At 52.0% G+C, this 19,473-nt stretch overlaps 1 protein-coding gene and 1 long non-coding RNA gene across 4 annotated transcripts; one reads left to right on the top strand and one right to left on the bottom strand.

Annotated features, from left to right (window-relative positions):
• Positions 1-522: 522 nt before the first annotated feature.
• Lhx2 (LIM homeobox 2) lies at positions 523-17,012 on the bottom strand. 3 transcript variants are annotated; one of them, XM_059260215.1, is made up of 5 exons: positions 16,893-17,012; positions 15,267-15,469; positions 13,937-14,364; positions 8,659-8,864; positions 523-1,426 (listed from the first exon to the last, which is right to left on the bottom strand). In XM_059260215.1, the coding sequence occupies exons 1-5, from the start codon at positions 17,010-17,012 to the stop codon at positions 1,139-1,141; spliced, it is 1,245 nt and encodes a 414-aa protein (XP_059116198.1). In that variant the 3' UTR covers positions 523-1,138. The 3 variants fall into 3 exon arrangements, with proteins under 3 accessions (XP_059116198.1, XP_059116199.1, XP_059116200.1); XM_059260216.1 differs by having other exon boundaries at positions 13,937-14,340; XM_059260217.1 differs by lacking the exons at positions 15,267-15,469; positions 16,893-17,012 and having other exon boundaries at positions 13,933-14,154.
• Positions 4,250-6,915, top strand: LOC131908992 (uncharacterized). Its single transcript, XR_009378717.1, has 2 exons — positions 4,250-4,472; positions 6,614-6,915. It is a non-coding gene; the product is annotated as an uncharacterized LOC131908992 (long non-coding RNA).
• Positions 17,013-19,473: the final 2,461 nt, after the last annotated feature.

The following is a 19,473-nucleotide window of genomic DNA, read 5'->3' as shown; positions in this document are numbered from 1 at the left end:
TCTGTGTAAGAAGAGGGAGGAGAGAGACAGAGACAGAGAGATCGAGAGAGAGAGAGAGACAGACAGAGATTAGGAGCATTGGGACTTAGGTTGCCTTTGAATGACGGCATAGACTTCTCCCAGGGGAAAGCTGCACATTTTCAAGAGGTCTCCCACAGCACTGAGTACATTCTCATCCCTGCCAGAGGCAGGAGACAGGTGCATGGGCCTCTGACTTCTAGTGCCTACAGATAGAATGATTGAATGAATGAATGAATGAATGAATATGTGGATGTTAACAGTCTCTCTCTCTCTCTCTCCACCCCCTCTCTCAGATCACAGCATTAGCATGATGGATGGCTTGTCTCTCTCTGATATTGTCTTTAAGTATAAGACCAGAATGTCTTTGCAGTGCCGTCAACCAGTCCAAACCTTGACACAGAGAAAGGATGCCAAGAACATTAGGGAGGTGAAGACCCTGGAATTGGTCTAGGCTTCAGAAAAGCTCTCCATCCTCATTCACAAAATAGTACCAGCACCAAGTCTTTTCCATAAGTGATTTTATTACTGGTTAGATTTTACAAATTCTGATATCCGAACAGACTTCCACCTTAAAATTCTAAAACAAGAAAGCGACTGTTGAAGGGGGTTGATTTTTTTTCCTTATTTTTTTTCTTTTTCTTTTTAGGGCTATTCAAAGTAACAAACTTTTTTTGTTGGTTTTTTTTTTCCTTTTTTACATTTTGCTCTGGTCATAAATATACAGAGAGAAAAAGAGGGAGAGAAAAAAAACCCGAACAATTCATCCAAAGTATGAAGATAAAACAGTATTCCTAAGGCACGTGGCAGTCTTTGAAAATACGGAAGCTCTCAGCCAACTTAAATTATTTGTTGTTTTCCTCGCTCAGTCCACAAAACTGTACAGGGACACAAATGTTGTGTTGCACATATATCTCCCAAGTAATTCCTCAGCACACACCGATGTGTTAGCCCGACGCACAATTCTTTTTTTTTTCCCTCTGTTTCCAGGCGAGATCCTAAAACGTGGTTAGTTAGTTGCTCAAAGCCTCTATTTTTAAAATACACTTGGAATTCAACTAGAGATAATTTCTTTTTTAAAGAAATCGTAGGGCCTTGGGGAGAAGGGGGTGGCGAGTCATTAGAAAAGGTTGGTAAGAGTCGTTTGTGAAGGGCTGTGGGGCTCGTGGCCCTCCAGGTTGCCAGGCACAGAAGTTAAGACTGACGTCACAGTCGGCAGGGTGGGGCTAGTCAAGTCTGTCAGGGTGGTGGGGGTGCTGGAGGGGCTGAGCGAGGCATTGGACAGCTCCGAGGCGGGCCCCGATGGCGTCCCTGTCTGCAGTGTGGCATCCGAAGTCTTGTCCACGCCCGTGTTTTCCTGCCGTAAAAGGTTGCGTCTGAACTTGGCCCGGGCATTCTGAAACCAGACCTGTGTGGGCCCACAGAGCAGGACTGGTTAGGGGAAGGCAGGAGGGACTGGGAAAGCAGCTCTGGGCTGCTCAACTCTACTGCCCTCCCCCGACCCCGTCCCCCACCCCCGACCCCCCACTCCCGAGGTCTAGAATGTCCCGGCCACATTTTCTGCTTGCAAAATAAAATTAAATTTTATTTTCCCTGGTGGCTATGATTGGGTCGCTCTTCCTTCCAGGGCATTTCTGAGCTGAGCCCCTTGTCATGGTACTGAGACTGAAACCTTAAAATGCCACCAGGCGAATGTGGCCAGTGCAGAAAGGATAGCATGCAAGAGACTTGAGACTTAGCAAGCAAGCTAGAAACAAAGAAAAAAGGGAAAAGAATATTGATTTCATATTGAGATAAACTATTTTGGACATATTGGATTAAACAATAAATACTAAAATTCATTTTATCAGTTTCCTTGTACTTTTCAATGTAACCACGAAAACTCTTTAAATACGTGGCTCTTGTCCCATCTGTCATTGAAAACACAAACCAGACTGAGCCATATAAAATTGAAAGACTGGAGGTGGACAGTATGTCCCACACGTTCATATGAGTACATTGTTTTTTAAGTGTTTCACGGTCAGTCTTCATAAATACTAAAATGGCACGAAGAACATGGAAATGAAACAATAGTGAATAACTAGGGAAAAGGTGGCCAGAACCCCACTTGCTCTCAGCAGGAGAAGCCCTGGAATGCAGAGAATACCAGGAAGACAGACTGAAGGTTTACTTTCACTTTTTCTAGAGTACATCTCACACACACACACACACACACACACACACACACACACACACCTGTACATGCATAGATGCCCACAAAACTCACCTACATTCTCACCAACCCTCTGACCACAGCAATGCAGAGACCCTGAGGTACCCAGGGGCCCATGCCGTGCTAAGGAGGAGTTGCAGGAAATCCAGGCCACTACTGGGGATTAGGGTAGTTATTCCTCCCAAAGGAAAAAAGTCCAAAAGGCAGGGCCCCTTCACTTCCTTCTGCATAAGAGAACCCCTGGCCAGATGCTTCCCCATAAAACAAAGGGCCTTGGGGGTTCTGAAGGCTCCAGGCTGTCCAGTTGCGTGTTTCCAGATGTGTCTGCCTCTGCCTGTCTTCCCAGTGTCTCTGGCAGGGGTGGGATGAGCCAGCTCCTGACTTCACCCTCAGGACCACCCCAGCAGCAAGAAGCCTGTGGCCTCAAGTCCCCCTCAGACATCCTGACACAATTCAGGCTCAATTAGCAGCTCCGTCTGGCAGGAAGGAGAGAGATGTTCCCCATGAAGTGGGGAACAAAGCTGGCTCCCTAGAACGGATTCCCCTCAAGGAGAAAGCACATTTCTCAGCTGTCTGCCCAAAGGAAGCTTATCAATCCTTTGGGTGGGGGGGCTAGCAGATCAGTGCGAGGCTTCAAAGACCACCCTCAACATTGCCCATCTACTCAGGTCCTGCCCTGCTGGCTCTCGAGAGTCTTCAGTAGGAGACTGTTCGTGTGGTCTAGGGGGAAGCTGGGGAATGGATGGAGACAGGCCTAAGAGAGACTTCCTCACAGTCACATGAAGGTCAAGCAATGAGAAAGGCTAGCCACTGTCCTGGCCTGCACATGTGGGTGGGGGCTGGAGTGGAGCCCTTTGGGTCCTGGGAGTGGGTTCACGGTTCATCCTCAGGGGTTCCAGGACCTTGGGAAGGCTGGAAGCCCTCAGCTGCCGCCTGCTCCCTATTTCCCAGGCGTTGCCCCAACAGCTCATGTGTAAACAATGACACCATCTTCACAGCTGCCTTCTCGGCTTTACAGGATCCCAGGCACTAGGAATCTGCTCAGTGGAAATCTAAAATCAACTCTAAACCTGGCTACTCCGGGTGGGGCTTCACCAAAATCCAGCTGTAGGCATTTCAAAAAGTCCCCTCCCCAAAGAACGTTGAGGACAGGGACCCTGTCCAACCCTAAGTCTATGACAGAGAAAATGAAGATTAAATGCTGCTGCTGGGGCTCGCATGAGAAATGATGATGCTAACATTACTTGTGTTAGCACCTTGCCATCCTGTACCCTCCCTAGTTAAAGCCTGAGACAAGCCAGGCATGTGGTTTCTATTACTAGTCCCATTTTATAGATTTAAAAGTTACTTACCTATGATCATACAGTGGCTACGTTGATTGAAAGCAGGACTATTTGCCCTAAAAAAAGTCCATGCTTTCCCTACCATGTGACCTTGAGTAGGACAGCAAGTGAATGGATGGATGGATGGATGGATGGATGGATGGATGGATGGATGGATGGATGGATGAAGCAACTTGGGCAGTAGAAAGAGCATTCCAGGCCTGGCTCTGCCATTGACCACCCAAGTGAACTTCAGCTAGTCCCTTTCCTCTGGGCCTGCCTCAGTTTCCTTCTTGTACAGAAAGAGAGTTGGAACAGGCCGCATCTCTGTGACTTCTTAGGGTTTGGATGGGCTGGGATCTCAAGGCAGCTGTGAGCAGGACAAATGATTTGCTCCACCTACCCATCTTCCTAAAGCCAGAGCCCTAGCTGGTCAGCTGCCTCAAGCTCCACTCTACACACAGTAGCTCTGGGGTTACACTCTGGAGACAGCAAGGCCAAGTTCAGGACACAACTAATACCACCGAGAATGAGTGCCTCAGCCTGGCACAGAATGGATCCTGAGAAGTCCGAGGAGAGTGATGATACACCATTGTGGTGTGTGCCCCTTGTCCAGGCTCCAACTGTTGGAGGAGCTGTTTTCTGCTCATTAACCTCCTTCCCTGGATTGCTTTTACCACAAAGGCTGGGGGAGACAGGCGTGATGACGTCTGCCTGCAATCCCAGTGCTTGGGAGGCAAAAGCGAGGGGACTTCAAGATCATGAGTTCCAGGACAGCCTGGATGACAAAAAGAGACCCACTGGACACCCCCAGCAAATATCCTGGAACACTAAGGAATTCATCCAAAAGGTGAAGCCTCATACCCAAAGATACCATGACATTTCTTAGCACATCAATGGTTGCATCCAGTGTCGACCAGGTAGGCTGGGGGAGCATGACACAGCCACTCAACCAAGCTCTGAAGAAAATGTCTTAAAACAAAAGAGAAGGGATGAAGAATTACAGCCTCTTAGCACGCAGGAAGCTGAGTAAAGAGGATTGCCATGAGTTTGATGCCAGTCTAGGGGCTCTAGAGTGAGTGCCAAGCCAGCCTGAGCTACAAAATAAGAAAGGACATCCCCAAAATCTGGGGACCTAGCTCAGTCTACAGAGTACTTGCCTAGCATGCATTAAACCTGAGCTTGATCCCCAGCACAGCATAAACAAGATGAGGTATCACATGCCTACAGGTAGAGGAAGGAGGGACCAGGAGTTCAAGGTCATTCTAGCTATATATCATGTTCAAGGCCAATCTGAACTAGATTATGTCTCATTTAAAAAAAAAAAGCATGCTTTGGAAACAAATAGCAACCTGATTACAGCCTCTGGTGTTACAGTTCATGAAGATGATAATGGTGGGCATTCTTACTCTGTAATAAAGCCAGACATTGTCTGAGCAAAGCTCTCTAAGTGCTCTGTCTTCACTCATGGTCCTTGTAATAATCCTGTGAGGTAAGCTTGAACTATTAGTGCCAGTTTACAGGTGAGGGGACTAAGGCACAGCCAGGAAGAGGCAGAACTAAGATGTGGATCCCTTTAAGCTCCATCCTCTGCCCTGACCACATAGCCTCAGAATGATGAATCGCTGGCCTGTGTTTCCACAGCGGCACTGATCCCATATTTGTCATATGGATTTGAATGGTAGTTCTATTATTTTGTAAACTTAAAAAAAAAAGGTTTCTTCAAGGAACTAAAACCAATGAGCATTGGATAGAACTCAAGAGCTCTTAGCTGTAGCCTCAGTCTGTCACTGAATTGCTGTGAGGCTTTGGGGAATTTCTCCACCTTTCTGGGCTGAGGTGGCCTCTCCTTCATAGCTCAGTGGTAGAGTACTTGCCTAGCATGTACAAGATCCTGATGTGGATCCCTGTGACTGTAAGAAATGAAACAAAAGATTCAAGACAAGTCACCTGTGAAACTCCCTCCAAGTGTGTCTGCATCTATCCTAAAGTTGTCCAATGCCAGACAGGACGATGACCATTTTGTAAATGGGAACCAGAGGCTCAAAGAGACAAAGCACCATCTCTTCAGGGGAGCTTTCACCACTTCCTGAACCAGCTCAGATCCCCCCATACATGTTCTTACTGCACCCCTCAGAATTCTCTCCTGCACTAAAGACAACTAACTAGTGATTGGAAAAATGGTTTTGAGCCATTGGCACATAAAATGTTCTTTTAAATGGATTCTCCCATGTGTAAGCTATTTTTCAGATTACAGATTCACAGGTCAGAGTCAGTGAGGAAGAAATAAAGTACTAAACCCCACAGCAGGTAACCCTGGGGGTGGGGAGAGATCTGAACCAGCCTATCACCTCCCAGAGCTAGTCACCAGTTGTCTCATCTCAAATCACCCCCAGCCCAGATCCCATTGACAGTCAGGGTGACGGGGAGCAAGTTCTGCCCTGCCAGTACCTAGGTTCTGTATCCCACAGCAAGTCACTTCATCTTGCTAAGTCTTAAAATCTCAACTGTAAACAGACAAGAAAAGATGAAGGAGGGCCGGGCGGTGGTGGCGCACGTCTTTAATCCCAGCACTCGGGAGGCAGAGCCAGGCGGATCTCTGTGAGTTCGAGGCCAGCCTGGGCTACCAAGTGAGTCCCAGGAAAGGCGCAAAGCTACACAGAGAAACCCTGTCTCGAAAAACCAAAAAAAAAAAAAAAAGAAAAGAAAAGATGAAGGAGACATAGATGCACAGCCAGAAAGGTGCTTTGCAGTCATGACCAGTTAGGCTCTTAGGAAACAGAAAGGATGCAGGAGATGGAGAGAGGCCTAGAAGGAAGACAGACCTTCCCCCAACCTGCAGGCCCTGAGTGAGCCTGGGTAGCTCAGAGGAGAGGATACTCTGTGGTTGGCTGGACAGTCACCAGCAAAGTGTGGCTTTGGGGACCATCATGTGCTCATCTGCACTGTGTAGAGGGGGAGTCCTAATGCTTGACATGGAGTGCCTGGTGTCCTTCCCCACATACCACACTATTACACTCAGGGGAAACTGACTGTGTCCTTGTCCTTCTGTATCCAACAGGTGAATTGCTTCACGGCCAGTTCATCCAATTGCCCTAGCACCTAGTGCCAGGAGATAGAGAGTAAGAGACAGCTAAGCTGTGAATTCCAAAGCCAGGGAACCCCGCCTCCGGCCTCCAAAGGCCAGCATGATCAGACTCCTCTGTATTAAAACTGAACTGTGAACTTTCATTTAGTCTAGACAGCTGGAAGAGAGATGTTCCCTACTTGGTGACCTTTTTACAGATGAAAAAGCTATGGCTCAGAGAAGGTAACTGATTTGTCCAAGACACACAGCAGGTGAAATAAACCAAGGGGTCTTTCTGAGTCCATGTTTTTCTGAACTCCAGATCTTCCCTATTTCCCACTACCCCAGAAAGAATCTGGAAAGAGAGTGAAATTACTAACCAGAGAAAAGTCTTGGGTCCTTAGTTCAGGCTGACCCTGAACTAAAGGAGAGAGGACACGTGGAGGGGAGCAGCAAGAGGTGTCCAAGGAGGGTCCCTGTCCTAGCCCCAAGACCAAAAAGTCTGAAGGAAATGATCAAGGGAACGTGAACCGTGACTGCTGTGAGCAACAGGAGTCCCCAGAGTCCAGGCCTGGGGAACAAAAGGCCCAAACACAGCCCAAACAGTGAGGGGACTTGGAGAGTAGCAGTATGCCTTTGAAATTTCTGCAGCTCCCTTACTACACCGCCTAGTCCTGGAGCCCAAAGCTGAAGGTGTGCTGAGCTCTAGGCTCTATCATGAGCCACAGATCACTGAGATCTGTGCTCCTACAGCACAGATCACAATCACAGCCCACCACTACCACCACCACCTCACAAGTTTTGTTTCATTTTGTTTTCCTTTCTGCCAGATTCACTGAAACTTTTCTGACTTGTCAGCCTCTCAGCTTTCAATCCCAGGACCTGAGGCTGAAGGGTGGATCACCCCATGGCCTGGACTCCAATCCCAGGACCTGTCCTCACTGTGACACCACATTCAGGTTACATAGTCTCTCAGATTTTTGTTTGTTTGGGGTTTTGGTTGAACTCTCTTGGGGGGAGGGGGGTCTGCCTTGTATCATGGGGAAATAGATCTAACAGCCAGAACTGTTCACAGAGTTGACCACATAACGAACTTAATGTTATTTTTAGCTAGCATCCATTGAGCATAGAGCATGTTAATTCAGTTGTCACCCACAACACCTCAGCAGCACCTCCCACCTGTGGTATGGGTGGGTGGCTTCTTGTGTGCATTTGACATAGAATGAACTGAGGTTCAGGAGACTTAAGAGGTTTGGCTAGCTCTGGGGATGAGTTTCAGAAGAGCAGAAGACTTGAAATTTGTTGTTCCAACATGGCACCACAAGTTTGGGCCCCAGGCTAGAGTTCTCAACATCTTTAGGGGTGTGGAAATCCCATGAAAGTTCCAGATCCTGTCTAGCAAAAAAGTGCCCTTATGTAAGCCCGATTCCATTGGACCCATAAGCACCAAGTCACTTCTCCCCATCCTCAAAGGCCATTGACAAGCCAGTCCACCCAGCAGGTCTACAGGCACACCACACCACCACCAAATCTTGCTTCCTGGAATGTCTGAGAGACAGACACATAAAACAAACAAGTAAACAACAACAACCCAGAAGACAAATTAGAGCTGCCAGAAGAAAACCCAATAAAGAAAAGAATGAACAGAGGCAAAAAGAAAGAGAGGAGCGACTTGAGGCGCTAACCGTCTCTTGGGGGGGACAAAGGAGGGCTCTGGATTCATCGGAAATACTTGAAACTCTTAAAACATGAGCAAGTTGGAGAACTTTGAGTAATAGATGGTAACTAAGAATGGTTTACAATCATAAATAAACAAATAAAGCAAGTATGGAGACAGAGGGCCACACAGAGAAAAAAAGAGGATGAAAATAGGGAATATGGGACGGCAAGCAAAAAGGCTGATATTCTAAGACAGACTACCAAGGTAGGAAAAGAAGGCTGAAGGCAAACAGGAAGAAGGTTCTTCTAAAGTCTGCTGGGTGCGAGGCTCTGCCTCGGGCTCTGGCAGCTGCAGATGCCCCCACCCCGGCCCAGCTGACCTGGAGAACTCTCTTGGTGAGACCGGTCTTTTGCGCGAGCTGCTTCAAGTCCTTGGCATCGGGATTGTGGTTAATTGCAAAGTAAGACTTCATTGTCCGAAGCTGGTGGTGCTTGAAGGAGGTGCGCATGCGCTTTGTCTTTTGGCTGCTGGGGTAGGGCTGGTCACGATCCAGGTGTTCCGCATCGTTCTCGTTACAGCTCAACGCTGGGAAAGGGACGCAGAAGCAGCAGGTGAATTTCCTGACTCTGCCTGGTCCGCCAGTTCTGAGTCCACACCCTCACCGACCACTGACAAACACATCTAGTCTGGGAACCCAGTTGTGTGCACACACAACGTTAAATGGGGATAATGTCCCCATTTTCGATATGGAGAAAATGAAGCTCTCTGAAAATATGACCTGCCTGGGAAACAGTGGATTCAAACACCAATCTTGGAAAACAAAACAAAACACCCAGAAATCATCCTGTTGCAAGAGTAATGGGAAGAGCATCAGCGGAGACTTGTTGATAGCTTTTGGGATTTCATATGCTGCACTAAAAGGCTTTCTCTTTCTCTTATATGTGTATTTATTTTGTGTGTGGGGGGGGGTTCTGGGGGTTGAACTCAGGTTCTACAGAATTGGCAGCAAGCCCTTTGACCCACTGAGCTGGCTTGCTGGCCCCTAAAAGGCTTTCTTTGCAAGGCCACAGCTGCTGGACACAAAGCAACTCTTTTACAGATGTTGAGACTGTGGCTCGCAAAGGGAAGCCCACAAGCTCTGAGCCTCTGACAGGTTTGTTGCAGACCTGCACTCTTGTTTCCCAAGCACCCGCTAAGGAAAACCCTTAGCACTAGCACCCAGAAGTTGCTGACTGACAGCTTCCATCAATTCTCCCTCCCCAAAGGACTGTGTGGGCTCAGGGCCTCCAGCACCGCTACTGTTGGGAACTGCATCTTCTGGTTTAATCTTCAGCGCTGTCCTGCAAGCTGTTCCCAGTTTTGTAGAAGCAAATGGGGTTCAGGGGAGTTAGGAGAAGTTTGGCCACCTCAGGGAGAGCACAGGAGGTAGACTCTTACTGGAAGGGGAAGGAGTTGAAGAAGCATAGCAACATACATTAGATGCACACCTTACACTCTGGCTTTCTATATGTCACTGTCCCCATTTTAGAAGTGAGAAAACTAAAGCCAAGGAAAGGAAGTCACTCTCACACACTGGTAAAGGCTGAGCTCAGAGTCAACACTGGAGTCCCGCCCCCCTTCCTGCTCGAAGACTTCCAGGGGAGGAGGGATAAAGGCTGACTCTTCAGGGAGCCTGTCCCACCCCTAGGGGTTTTACTGGGGCCTGGGGAGGGCTCTTGGTTGGGAAGGGGTTAGAAACTTTGGGCGTCAGTAACTGCTCAGCTGATGCGGACACACAGGATCCCTCAGTAACTCCTATTTCATCCCAAGTCACCCTCTCTTTAAGAAACCGGGAAGGTAATATTCACCATAGTGCATGCCTGGAATAGAGGTGTCAAAACTAGCAAATGAATGCAAATAGTGCCCAGTTAGATTTGAATTTCTGATAAACAACAGATAGTTTTTGATTATCCTGTGTCCCAAAGATTGCATGGGCCCAAAATATCATAAAACTTTACCTAAGGTTTATATGCTGCTCGGAACATTTCTAATATTTTGCCCAAAATTCAGAATTAAGTAGCTATCCTGACAACACTACCTGAGACGCACTCTCCGGGGACCTCCCTCTCCCCTTGCCCCAAATGCCACTGCCTCTGAAAAACTCAGAGGATTTGGGTCTAACTTCTAAGTTTGAAGCTGCAAGCCAGGGACGACAGGGTTTGTATCCACGTGTACCAAAGCATCCGATGCCCCTTCCTCCTCCAACCAGTGTTCCCACCCGGAACAACAAGAGTGAAGAATTTAAAGGGGATCAGACCATGACTCCCGCTAGCTAGCAGCACTAAACCCGCTCAGGGAATGGAACCTCTTCTTTCTCCCAGTCCTCAGTTCTGCCGGGGTGGGGCAGACCTCCCCCATGGGGAATCTCTGGGCTCATCCCTCTACCCAGCCCCCACCTGGGCCTCACTGCTGTTAATGAGCTCCGTGGGGACCCTGGCGCCCTGTAGGCCCAAGGGAGGTGCCCTGAGCACGGCCTACTGTGGGGGAAGGTGGTATCGAGAGGAGGGAGAGCAGGAGGGGGGGGTGTGCAGAGATGACAGAGGTAGAAAGCTAGAGAATGGAAGGGGGAGGGGGCGGGAAGATGGACAGAGCCAAGGAAAAGGAGTAGGGAAATAGAGGAAGAAAGCAGTGGCGACACGGGGGCGGGGGGCGGGCGGTGAATGGGGAGTCCCGGAAATAAGGGGGATACATGGTGGGGAATCATTGTGACAGAACTAATCCTGGGGCTCAAGGAGACAAGGACCCTAAGGATAAGACTTTTCCAAGCGGCCATTGGCTAGGAAGTCGCGCCTGCTAGGAAGAGCTGAGGAGCGGACCAAGGTGGCCAGGCCAAGGCCCTGCGGGCGGTGAAGGCTGGGGTTGGAGCTGTAAGAGCCAAGACGGCAGAGGAGGCGCCGGTGCTCAGACCCCCCTCACTCGCACCCCTAAAGCCCGGGGCCGTGTGGGGATTCCCCAAGATCGGGTCTGGGGAGGAGCGAGGGACTGAGAGGAGGGGGAGAACCAGGGCTTTCTCCCCCCCCCCCTTTTTCCTCTCAATTAGGCCGATTCAATGGAGCTAAAGAGCTCGTAAAATCATGAATAATTTACTCGTGATCTGTTATTAACCCATCGGGTTTCGAGCTCTTGTCGCTGGGACTGAACCTGTAATCAAATCTGACTTCGCCTCATTTTACTAAAGACGAGACTGTAGGTTCAATTGTCTAAATAATGGATTGGAATCAAATCAGTAATTATGCCGCCAGGCACACACACACACACACACACACACACACACACACACACACACACGCACACAAAGCTGGGGCTTGGGGAGGCCGGGCTGGCCAACGGATATGCTTGCGACTCCCGCGGCCGCAGCGCGCAAACCGCGCCGCAAAGTGCACGTCCGGGGCCCCTCGCGGGCTCCGGCTACCGATCGCGCACCCCGGCCGACCTGCAGCCCGGCTCCGGGTTCGGGGAGATTTGTGTCCCGCCTCTGAGACAGGAGCAGCACGCCAGGACCAGAGGGGCCGCGGGAGGAGGGCGGCCGCGGCTCCCGCCCCGGAAGGACTTTCCGATCCGGCTAACCAAAGCCTAGGTCGCCCTACCAGGGCCTCGGGGCCCCGGGACCCCGGCTGTGCCCCTTCCCACAAAACGCCCCAGCTCCACCTCCTTCGGCAAGACAGTCTCCCCGAGAGTAAAGTGTCCGCATGTCTGGCCCCTGGGTGCGGGGTGCTTACACAAGCAAACTGGTGTCGGAAGCATGCGTTCCCCTTCCACACGCACTTGCCCCCACACACAGCCCACAGCCTCACCCACCGAGTCCCGCGTTCCAGCCCCAGTTGCCCCACGGCGCACGCTGCAGCCATTTCTCTCCTACCATCGCCGGGAGAGGAGGAAGGAGGCAAAAGACAGATCTGGGGAAGCCTGTGGACCCTCTCTTTCCAACTTAGTCCCGGGAGCCCCGAATAAGTGAGCCGCACAGCCACCGCCTATGGACCGAGCGCCGCTCCTCCCAGGACTGAGAGTCCAGGCGGGCCAAGGCCCGAGACCCACGCACACAAGAGGAACAGACAAACTGAGAAACACAGAGGCAGAAAGAAAAGTACAGAAAGGAAGGACAGGAAAGTGTGTGGGGGCCAAAGAGAAAAATGAAGTAGCAGAGGGGCCTCACCGGAGCCCAGCTACCAGCCACGTCTTCCCGCTGCCTCCTGGGAAGGATAAGGCTGAGCAACAAAAAGCAAAATTAAATCTCTAAACCTCTCACTCTTTTTGCACAATCACAACCGGGTGCTAACCTTGTGTGTCCAAAAAAAAAAAAAAAAAATCAGACTACTCCCCACACATCAGGTACCCTGGAGCAGAACCACACGCTTTCTTAGGGGAGCTGACGCGTCTGATAGAGGCCGCTGGGTTTGGGTAGAAACCGGCCTGAGCCGGATCTACTCTTTTCGGGCTTGAGTGATGAGGATGTAAGCTTTAAGAAAGGGCATCTATAGCAGTACTTTCGACAAATTTTACATCGTTGACCAACCACCACTTTCCCAACCGGGAGTTGCGTTTCCCCCTCCCCAGTCGGTCCCAGGACCCTCTAACCAGCAAGTTCGTTGGAACGGAAAAAGGACCTACTCCACTTGTCCCCCATTTTCCCCTCCCTAAGCAGTTCAGGCTCTTTAAAATCCTATGGGCCCCGACTTCTTCCTTCCCCACCGCAAGCACTCTACAGCCTTGGGTTTGTTTTGGTTTTGCACTCTTCCCCATCTTGTGATTCAGACTAGAGGGAAAAGTAGGAAGAAAAAAGATCTCAGCATCAGCTTTGTTGTTACAAACTTAAGAGGGGAAATAACTGCAAATAAAGTAGTTCGGAAGTCAGGCGAGTTCTGAACCTTCCCGGGCCCTGAGGACTTTCGGGCAGATGTTGTGGGGCCTTAGAACCTCCACCACTGTCCGGAGCCGGGATGGTGAGCGAGCACGATTGAGCCTCTCTGGAAAGGCCCGCACTTCAAAGAAATGCGAATTGAGACCCCTGCAGTCCACTGTGAGGACTCTCTTACTCCTGCTTCTTCCGCGGCGTGAGCTGCTTGCTACGAGGGGCAGGGAAATCTCGGAGACCTGCCCCTGCCCCAGATCCCGCTGGACAGAAGGACCCATAGCCTTTGCTAGTAACAACTCTAAGCCTGCCGCCCTGGGGACATTCCATATGACCGGGCTGCAAGCCAAACCCAACGGTGCCCTTGGCCACAGCCAGCCTTTTCTCTTGGGACCCTCGCAGCCTAGCTCTGATAGTCTCCCTACCTCAGCCGCGCCGCCACTCTGAGACTGTTTGGTGTCGGCGCCGCTTCGCTTTCTTTCCGCGCACTTTCTGCACAGCAAAGCGCGTTAGGCAAACCAAAGGCGTTTCCAAAATACAATTTCTCAGCGACAAGGTCCTGCACCTGGATCACCAGTGAACTACTGCATTCTCACCTAGCGCTTCAGTCGAAGGAGAACCGACCAGAAACCAGAGGGCTAAAGTTCCTTCTACCAGGCATCCTGGTGCATAGGGCCTGGAAAGCCGGGGCCAGAGTACCCGCTGTAAGCCAACGTACTGAAATCTTTCCCCCGACGCGGCCACGGCTTTCAGACAGTCTTGCACTCACCGGCATTGTAGGCTGCCAGATCCGCCCCGGGGCCCGGACTCTTGCGCTTTCTCGGCCTCCCTTTCTGCACAGTGCCCACGCCGTTGTAGTAGGGAAGACCCAGCGGGTTAGCCCCGGCTGCACCCAATCCTGCACTCTTAGCCGCTGCGGCTGCCGCTGCTGCCGCCGCCACGTCGGCATGGTTGAAGTGTGCCGGGTATTCGCCTTGCAGCAGCGCCTCGAAGTGCAAGCGGCAATAGACCAGGCTGTCCTTCATACCGAAGTGGTCGCCGGTGGTCAGCATCTTGTTACACGTAGTGCATGTGAAGCAATTAAGGTGATAAACCAAGTCCCGAGCACGCATCACCATCTCCGAGGCCGAGATGCCCAAGTGGCAGCGGGCGCAGCGCTGCACAGAGAACCGCCTGTGGGGACCATGGAGGGAGGGGCTGTGGGGACAAATGGTTGGGTATCTCCCCCCATATCCCTGTTCTCCGGGTGCTGCTGCCCTTGGGGAGGGGGATCCCCTCCTCAAGATGGACAGCCTGGACTTGACTGAGGATTAGTAGAGAAGGAACTAGATTTTAACCCAGGCCTGGCCCTATCTGAAATAGTTTCCCTTGACTATTTTCACACCCACAAGAAATTCTACTTTATTCAGAATCTGAGCAAGTCTTAGGAAAGACTTTACTTAGAATGGGGAGAAACTCCCTCACTTACCCCTTCCTCAACCTTTGCCCCTGCCCTCCAGACCAGCACCTGGGAATCCTACACACTGCTGTAATTTGGAAGAAACAGAGATGGGGAAAGAGAGAAATAGAGACAGAGACATACAGAGAGAATACATAAATAGACCCTAACTCTAAAGCTGGGGAGGAGAAAAAGGGACCTCGGTTCTTACTCGTTAGCCCTGGGCCAACTTTTCCCACCACCCCACCCCTAAAGACTCAGAACTGCTGCACTATCCTGGCTCTCCCTCCAACCTGGTTTCACATCAGCCAGGCTGCCAGAGTTTTTGGGTGTTTCCTTCTATCCCTTCTGGTTGAGTCAAGAAACTTCAAAAGGGAAAGGAGTGTGAAGACCTTCCCCCCCAACCCCAACACACACCCAAGCTGAGTTTTTACATGCCCTAAACTCAGAGAGGAGGGTCACTTCAGCTTTTCTGTTCCTATATTTCGTAATTCTTTCCAAGAGTGCCCCAAACTGCTAATGTAGAAAGCTGTTACCAAATCTGGTGGGTGCTGGCTTGGAGAATGAGGGTCTTGGGTAGGGCAACCTCTACTGGGAGCAAAAAAAAAGGAAATGGAAGGTTCAGGTCCCTGAAGGCCAGCGGGGTCTGGGTAGGACCTACCTGTAGTAGTCTTCTTTGCAGTAGATGCTGCCATCCTTGCTGAAGCAGGTGAGTTCTGACTCCAGGTTGAGCTTGCATTCACAGCACTTGAGACAGCGCATGTGCCACTGCTTGTCCACCGCCAGCAGGTAGTATCTGTCAGAGATCTTGCCCCCACAGCCAGCACACAATGCGGCTCGGTCACTGCTGATGGATGGCATGGTCTACCAAAGGAGAAGGTAGAACACTGTAAGCGGCAGCCTACAGCTGTGCTCCCACCAAGAAAATCGCCCTGAGCTCCTTCCTTGGCCCGGCTTAGCCTCGAAATTCTCCATCTAACAGGCCGGATCAGAGCAGCTAAAAGTCCAAGCTACAGAGCTCAGCTCCAAGCAACCACTGACCCAAGCCGCAGCTCCAGTTTCCAGTTCTAAGTTGTTCTTAGGCCTTAGGTCTCCCTATTCGTGCCCTCCTGCCCTTGCCCCTGGAATGTCCCCGCAGCTTTTAAGTATTGGGCTAGAGGGGCCTCTTCCCCCAAGCTCTTCAAGGGAACTCCTCAAACTGTTTATTAAAAGCGCTGGGCCCCAGTAAAGAGCTAAGGGGTAAAGTAAGGTGAGTATTAAAAGTCTTGCTGCACACACACTCCTCTTCAGAAAGGCAGCAGGGTTCCTGGCCCCAAGCCTCAGTAGTCCCTGGATCCTTAAACCAAAGGTTCAGTTAGGGCAGGTCCAGCAACTTCTGGCTCTTCTACTACACCACCAGCTGGGTCCCGCTTGGGTCTTGGGAGAAGGTTAAGTGGGATATAGGGCTACCTTCCAAGAGGGTGCAAGGCAGGCCCAATCCGAATCTTTTCCTGACCAAATTGAGGAGCGGGGGGGTTATCCAGAAAGAAGGGCTGCTCAGGGGAAATCGGGAGGTCACTGAGCTGTGGCTCTCGCTCTAGAAGGGAAGCTTGGGCCAGGCTTCCCACCTCCTCGGTCTCTAAAGGTCACTCTGCAGCCGCTGCCTAGGCAGCGTCTACTAGTCTGGCCCCGGGGGAGGCTATTTGGGGCCGGGACGGCGGAGCCAGGTACAGAGAACCTAATGGAGTCTCCTTCCGCAGAAGCCAGGCCGGAGCCTGAACTCCGAACCATTGCCTGGCCAAATTTGGCCAGCTAGGAGCACCGGGACGCGATCAACGAAAATTGTTAGTCCAGAAATCCCAGGGCCCTGAAATTGAGCTAGGGAGAGAGCCCGACTGCCAGGAGACTGAAAGCGACGCAAACCAGCTAGAGCCACAGGGCTCCCACCAGTCCTCCCTTTTCCTGAGGCGCCAGTGGCAGCCGCAGCAGCCGAGTGATGAAGAATCAGGACTGAGGACCCAAGCGCCCGGCGAGGGGAGAAGAGAGTGGCCTTGGGCTTCCACTTCTAGAGCAACGTTCTCCTCCACCCTCGGGGTCCAGATCTGGGTTTCAACCTTGACGCCCTCCTTCGCCCCAGCGGCTAGTTTTCCGCTGAGCCTGGCGCCCGGGGCCTCGCACCCTATTCGAGGATCCACAGCCTCGGTCCCGTGCGTCTCGAAGGACTCTCCCTAAAGTTCGGGGAGCAGAGGCGCTGGCCGGCCCCGCCAGGTCCCAGCTCCTAGCCCCAACTCCACAGCCGCACGCCTACCGTCTCCGTGTCGCCGCGGTCGATGGCGGAGCTGATGGCAGGAGCCTCGCTCTTGGCCCTGCGGTCCATCTCGTCGATGACCCCGTGCACCTCGGGGCCCGACAGACTGTGGAACAGCATCGCGGCGGGACCGGGGACGCGGCTGCCCCGAGGAAGGGCTTGCCCCTCGCCTCAGCTGCCTGGCGCTCCCGGCGTTAACCGACCCGGTGCATCGCCACCGCGGCCCCGGCCCCGCCCGAGCTCGGCTGCGCCCCCAGGCCAGGCTCCGGGCCCCGGGCCCCCGCGGGCCAGGACGCCTCCCGCCGAGGCGTGGGGGCAGCTACATCGTGGGGCGCCTGGGCGGCGGCGCCGAAGCCAGGGTCACAAGGGCAGAGGGTGAGGTGGGGGCGGGAGACCAGGGCAGAGGTCGGCGCCCGCTGCGGGCGCTTTTACGCTGCGGGCATCGCTCGCTAGGCTCCGGCGCTGAGGGCGCAAATCAGGGGCGCAAACTCTGCCTCGGGAGGCGGCGGCTGCAGTCGGGGTTCACCCTAGAACAGCCAGGTGCCTGGGGCGGCCCAGATGCCTGGATGTCTCTTTCCCCTCGGGGTGTGTTCCCAGCCAAAGGCGAACTGGAGTAGGGGTCTCTGCGAAGCCTGCGAGCTGAGCCGAGCCACCGGGAGAATTGAAGAGGAGGAGGAGGAAGAAGAGGAGGAGGCGGCGGAGGAGGTGGAGGAGGAGAAAAAGGAGGAGGAGCAGAGTGGGAGGAGGAGCCGTCGGCCGCCGGCCCAGCCGCGCGCTACGCTCTCCCAGCGCGCGCCGGGCTCAGCCCCGGTTCTGCAGTCCGCGCCAGCGCAAGCCTCCGCGCCTTTTCTACAGCCGCGCCTGACATCACGTCCTGCCGCCGTGCCATTGGCCGCCCGGCGCCCCAGGCCTTGGCAGCGCGTGCTCCGGGAAGGCGGGAGACCCAGAGGGAGGGGAGAGGCTAGAAGAGGAAAAGAACGGAGAGAGGAGGTGGTGGGAGCTGGTGGGCGAGGCTGGAGGAGGGGGCAGGAGGGAGGGAGAAGGGAGAGCGCGGGGTTTGGAGTTTCTAAGCTACGAACAGTTTCCTGTGTTTCATCTGGAAGGAAAATTAAACCTTTCCTGCCGTCTCTATCCTAAGAAAACGCAGCCAACGGATGCGTGAGGAGGTCTCCATTCTCCCCTTTTGCCTTTGGAACCGGGGGTGGAGGGGCAGAGAAGAACAGGCCCAGAATACAGTTTCGAGAGCCTTAGGCTGCTTCCCGCGCGGCTCCGCTTTGGTCTGGGGCACTGCTCTCCCGACTACGTGGGCCGCGGCGCAGGCCTCTTGGGGGCCAGGCGCAAGAAACGCGGGATCAATGACTCCCACGGGTAGAGGGCCAGCAGCAAATCCTCTCTCTAAGCGAGCTAGGGACTGTACCATCAGGCGTGTTGCTCCTGGATTTCCCCCTAGCCTCTCCAGTCTGGAAGAGTGGAAGTCTTTAGGAAATCAAAAAAAGAAGCAACAGTCCATAGCTCTCCCTTGTATGTGCAGTGTGATCCCAAGAAAGTGACTCAACCTCCTTTAACACTGTTCGACTTTCTCAATGGGAAACAAGAAGGTCCCCTCCTTTTGGGTGTTTGGGTCTGATGAAAGAAAGAAATGAACGGAAAATGCCTGGAACATAGTAGGCACTCAGAAAATTCCTTAATTGCTCCCTCTTTTTCCTTTCCTATTCAAAACCTTCTCACTCTGGGATACACTTGGCAGTTCTTAAAGACCACAGAACCATTCTCTTCCTATGGGGCACTCCATTCCACTAGCACCCCCCCCACACACACACACCCTATGGTATCTGAGTCCACCCAGCCACCGGGTTGCACAAGGACCAACAATAACATGGCCTGCCCAGCAAATCCCAACTGCCAGCCCGGACTGAGTGCCTTGGCTGAACCCAGGGCAATGGCCAGGTGTCTGGTGAACAGGGGTTCAGGAAGTAAAAAAGTGATTCTGAGTGAAAAAAAGAAAAAAGAAAAAGGGCAAGTCAGTTACAGAAACTCTTCTTCAGGGTTCATTTTGCAAGTTACTTTCATTCCCTGTAAAGGGGGGGTAGTGTAGTCTGAAATGTCAGTCTGCCTACCTGGCACAACCAAAGGGAAGCCAGGACCTCTGCAGTTTATCTTACAGGGCACACAGTTGGGGCAGTATGAAGTCACACTTTCCACATACTGTTCAAAACTTTTGCACATAAATAAGTGTTACACTTGTGGTGCTCAAGTTTGTACCATGTTCATCTCTTTTGGCAAAAATACAGCTAGCACGAATTTCATCGTTGTTGGCAAAACCATAGCCAGCACTAATGTACACGGTGTGTCTACAGGTGCACATCATATCCAAGGAGACATCTGAACACGCACTAACACTTGTGTACTCAGGCAAGCCTACTTAATCTCAATGAGCTCCTATCAGGCATATTTGCAAAAACTCTTCAAGTTATACATTTGCAAGTACACACTGTACATATAAAGATGCCCTAACTTGAGGGAAAGACTATCAATCTAAAGACAGGAATGCACATGTTCAGACAGTCAAATTCAATGACTG

This window comes from Peromyscus eremicus, chromosome 4 (genome assembly GCF_949786415.1).
Source record: "Peromyscus eremicus chromosome 4, PerEre_H2_v1, whole genome shotgun sequence".
Taxonomy (NCBI): domain Eukaryota; kingdom Metazoa; phylum Chordata; class Mammalia; order Rodentia; family Cricetidae; genus Peromyscus; species Peromyscus eremicus.
Note: the sequence above shows the minus strand (reverse complement) of the source record. Positions and strands in the feature narration are given on the sequence as shown.

What these genes read in the sequence shown, in the direction of transcription:
- Lhx2 (XM_059260215.1), bottom strand. Translation starts at nt 17,012, where the DNA reads ATGCTGTTCCACAGTCTGTCGGGCCCCGAGGTGCACGGGGTCATCGAC. An exon ending in TGCAAAGAAGACTACTACAG is followed by an intron (nt 14,365 to 15,266) that starts GTAGGTCCTACC and finishes TTGTCCCCACAG; the next exon opens with CCCCTCCCTCCATGGTCCCC. An exon ending in TCACCAAGAGAGTTCTCCAG is followed by an intron (nt 1,427 to 8,658) that starts GTCAGCTGGGCC and finishes GGGCCCACACAG; the next exon opens with GTCTGGTTTCAGAATGCCCG.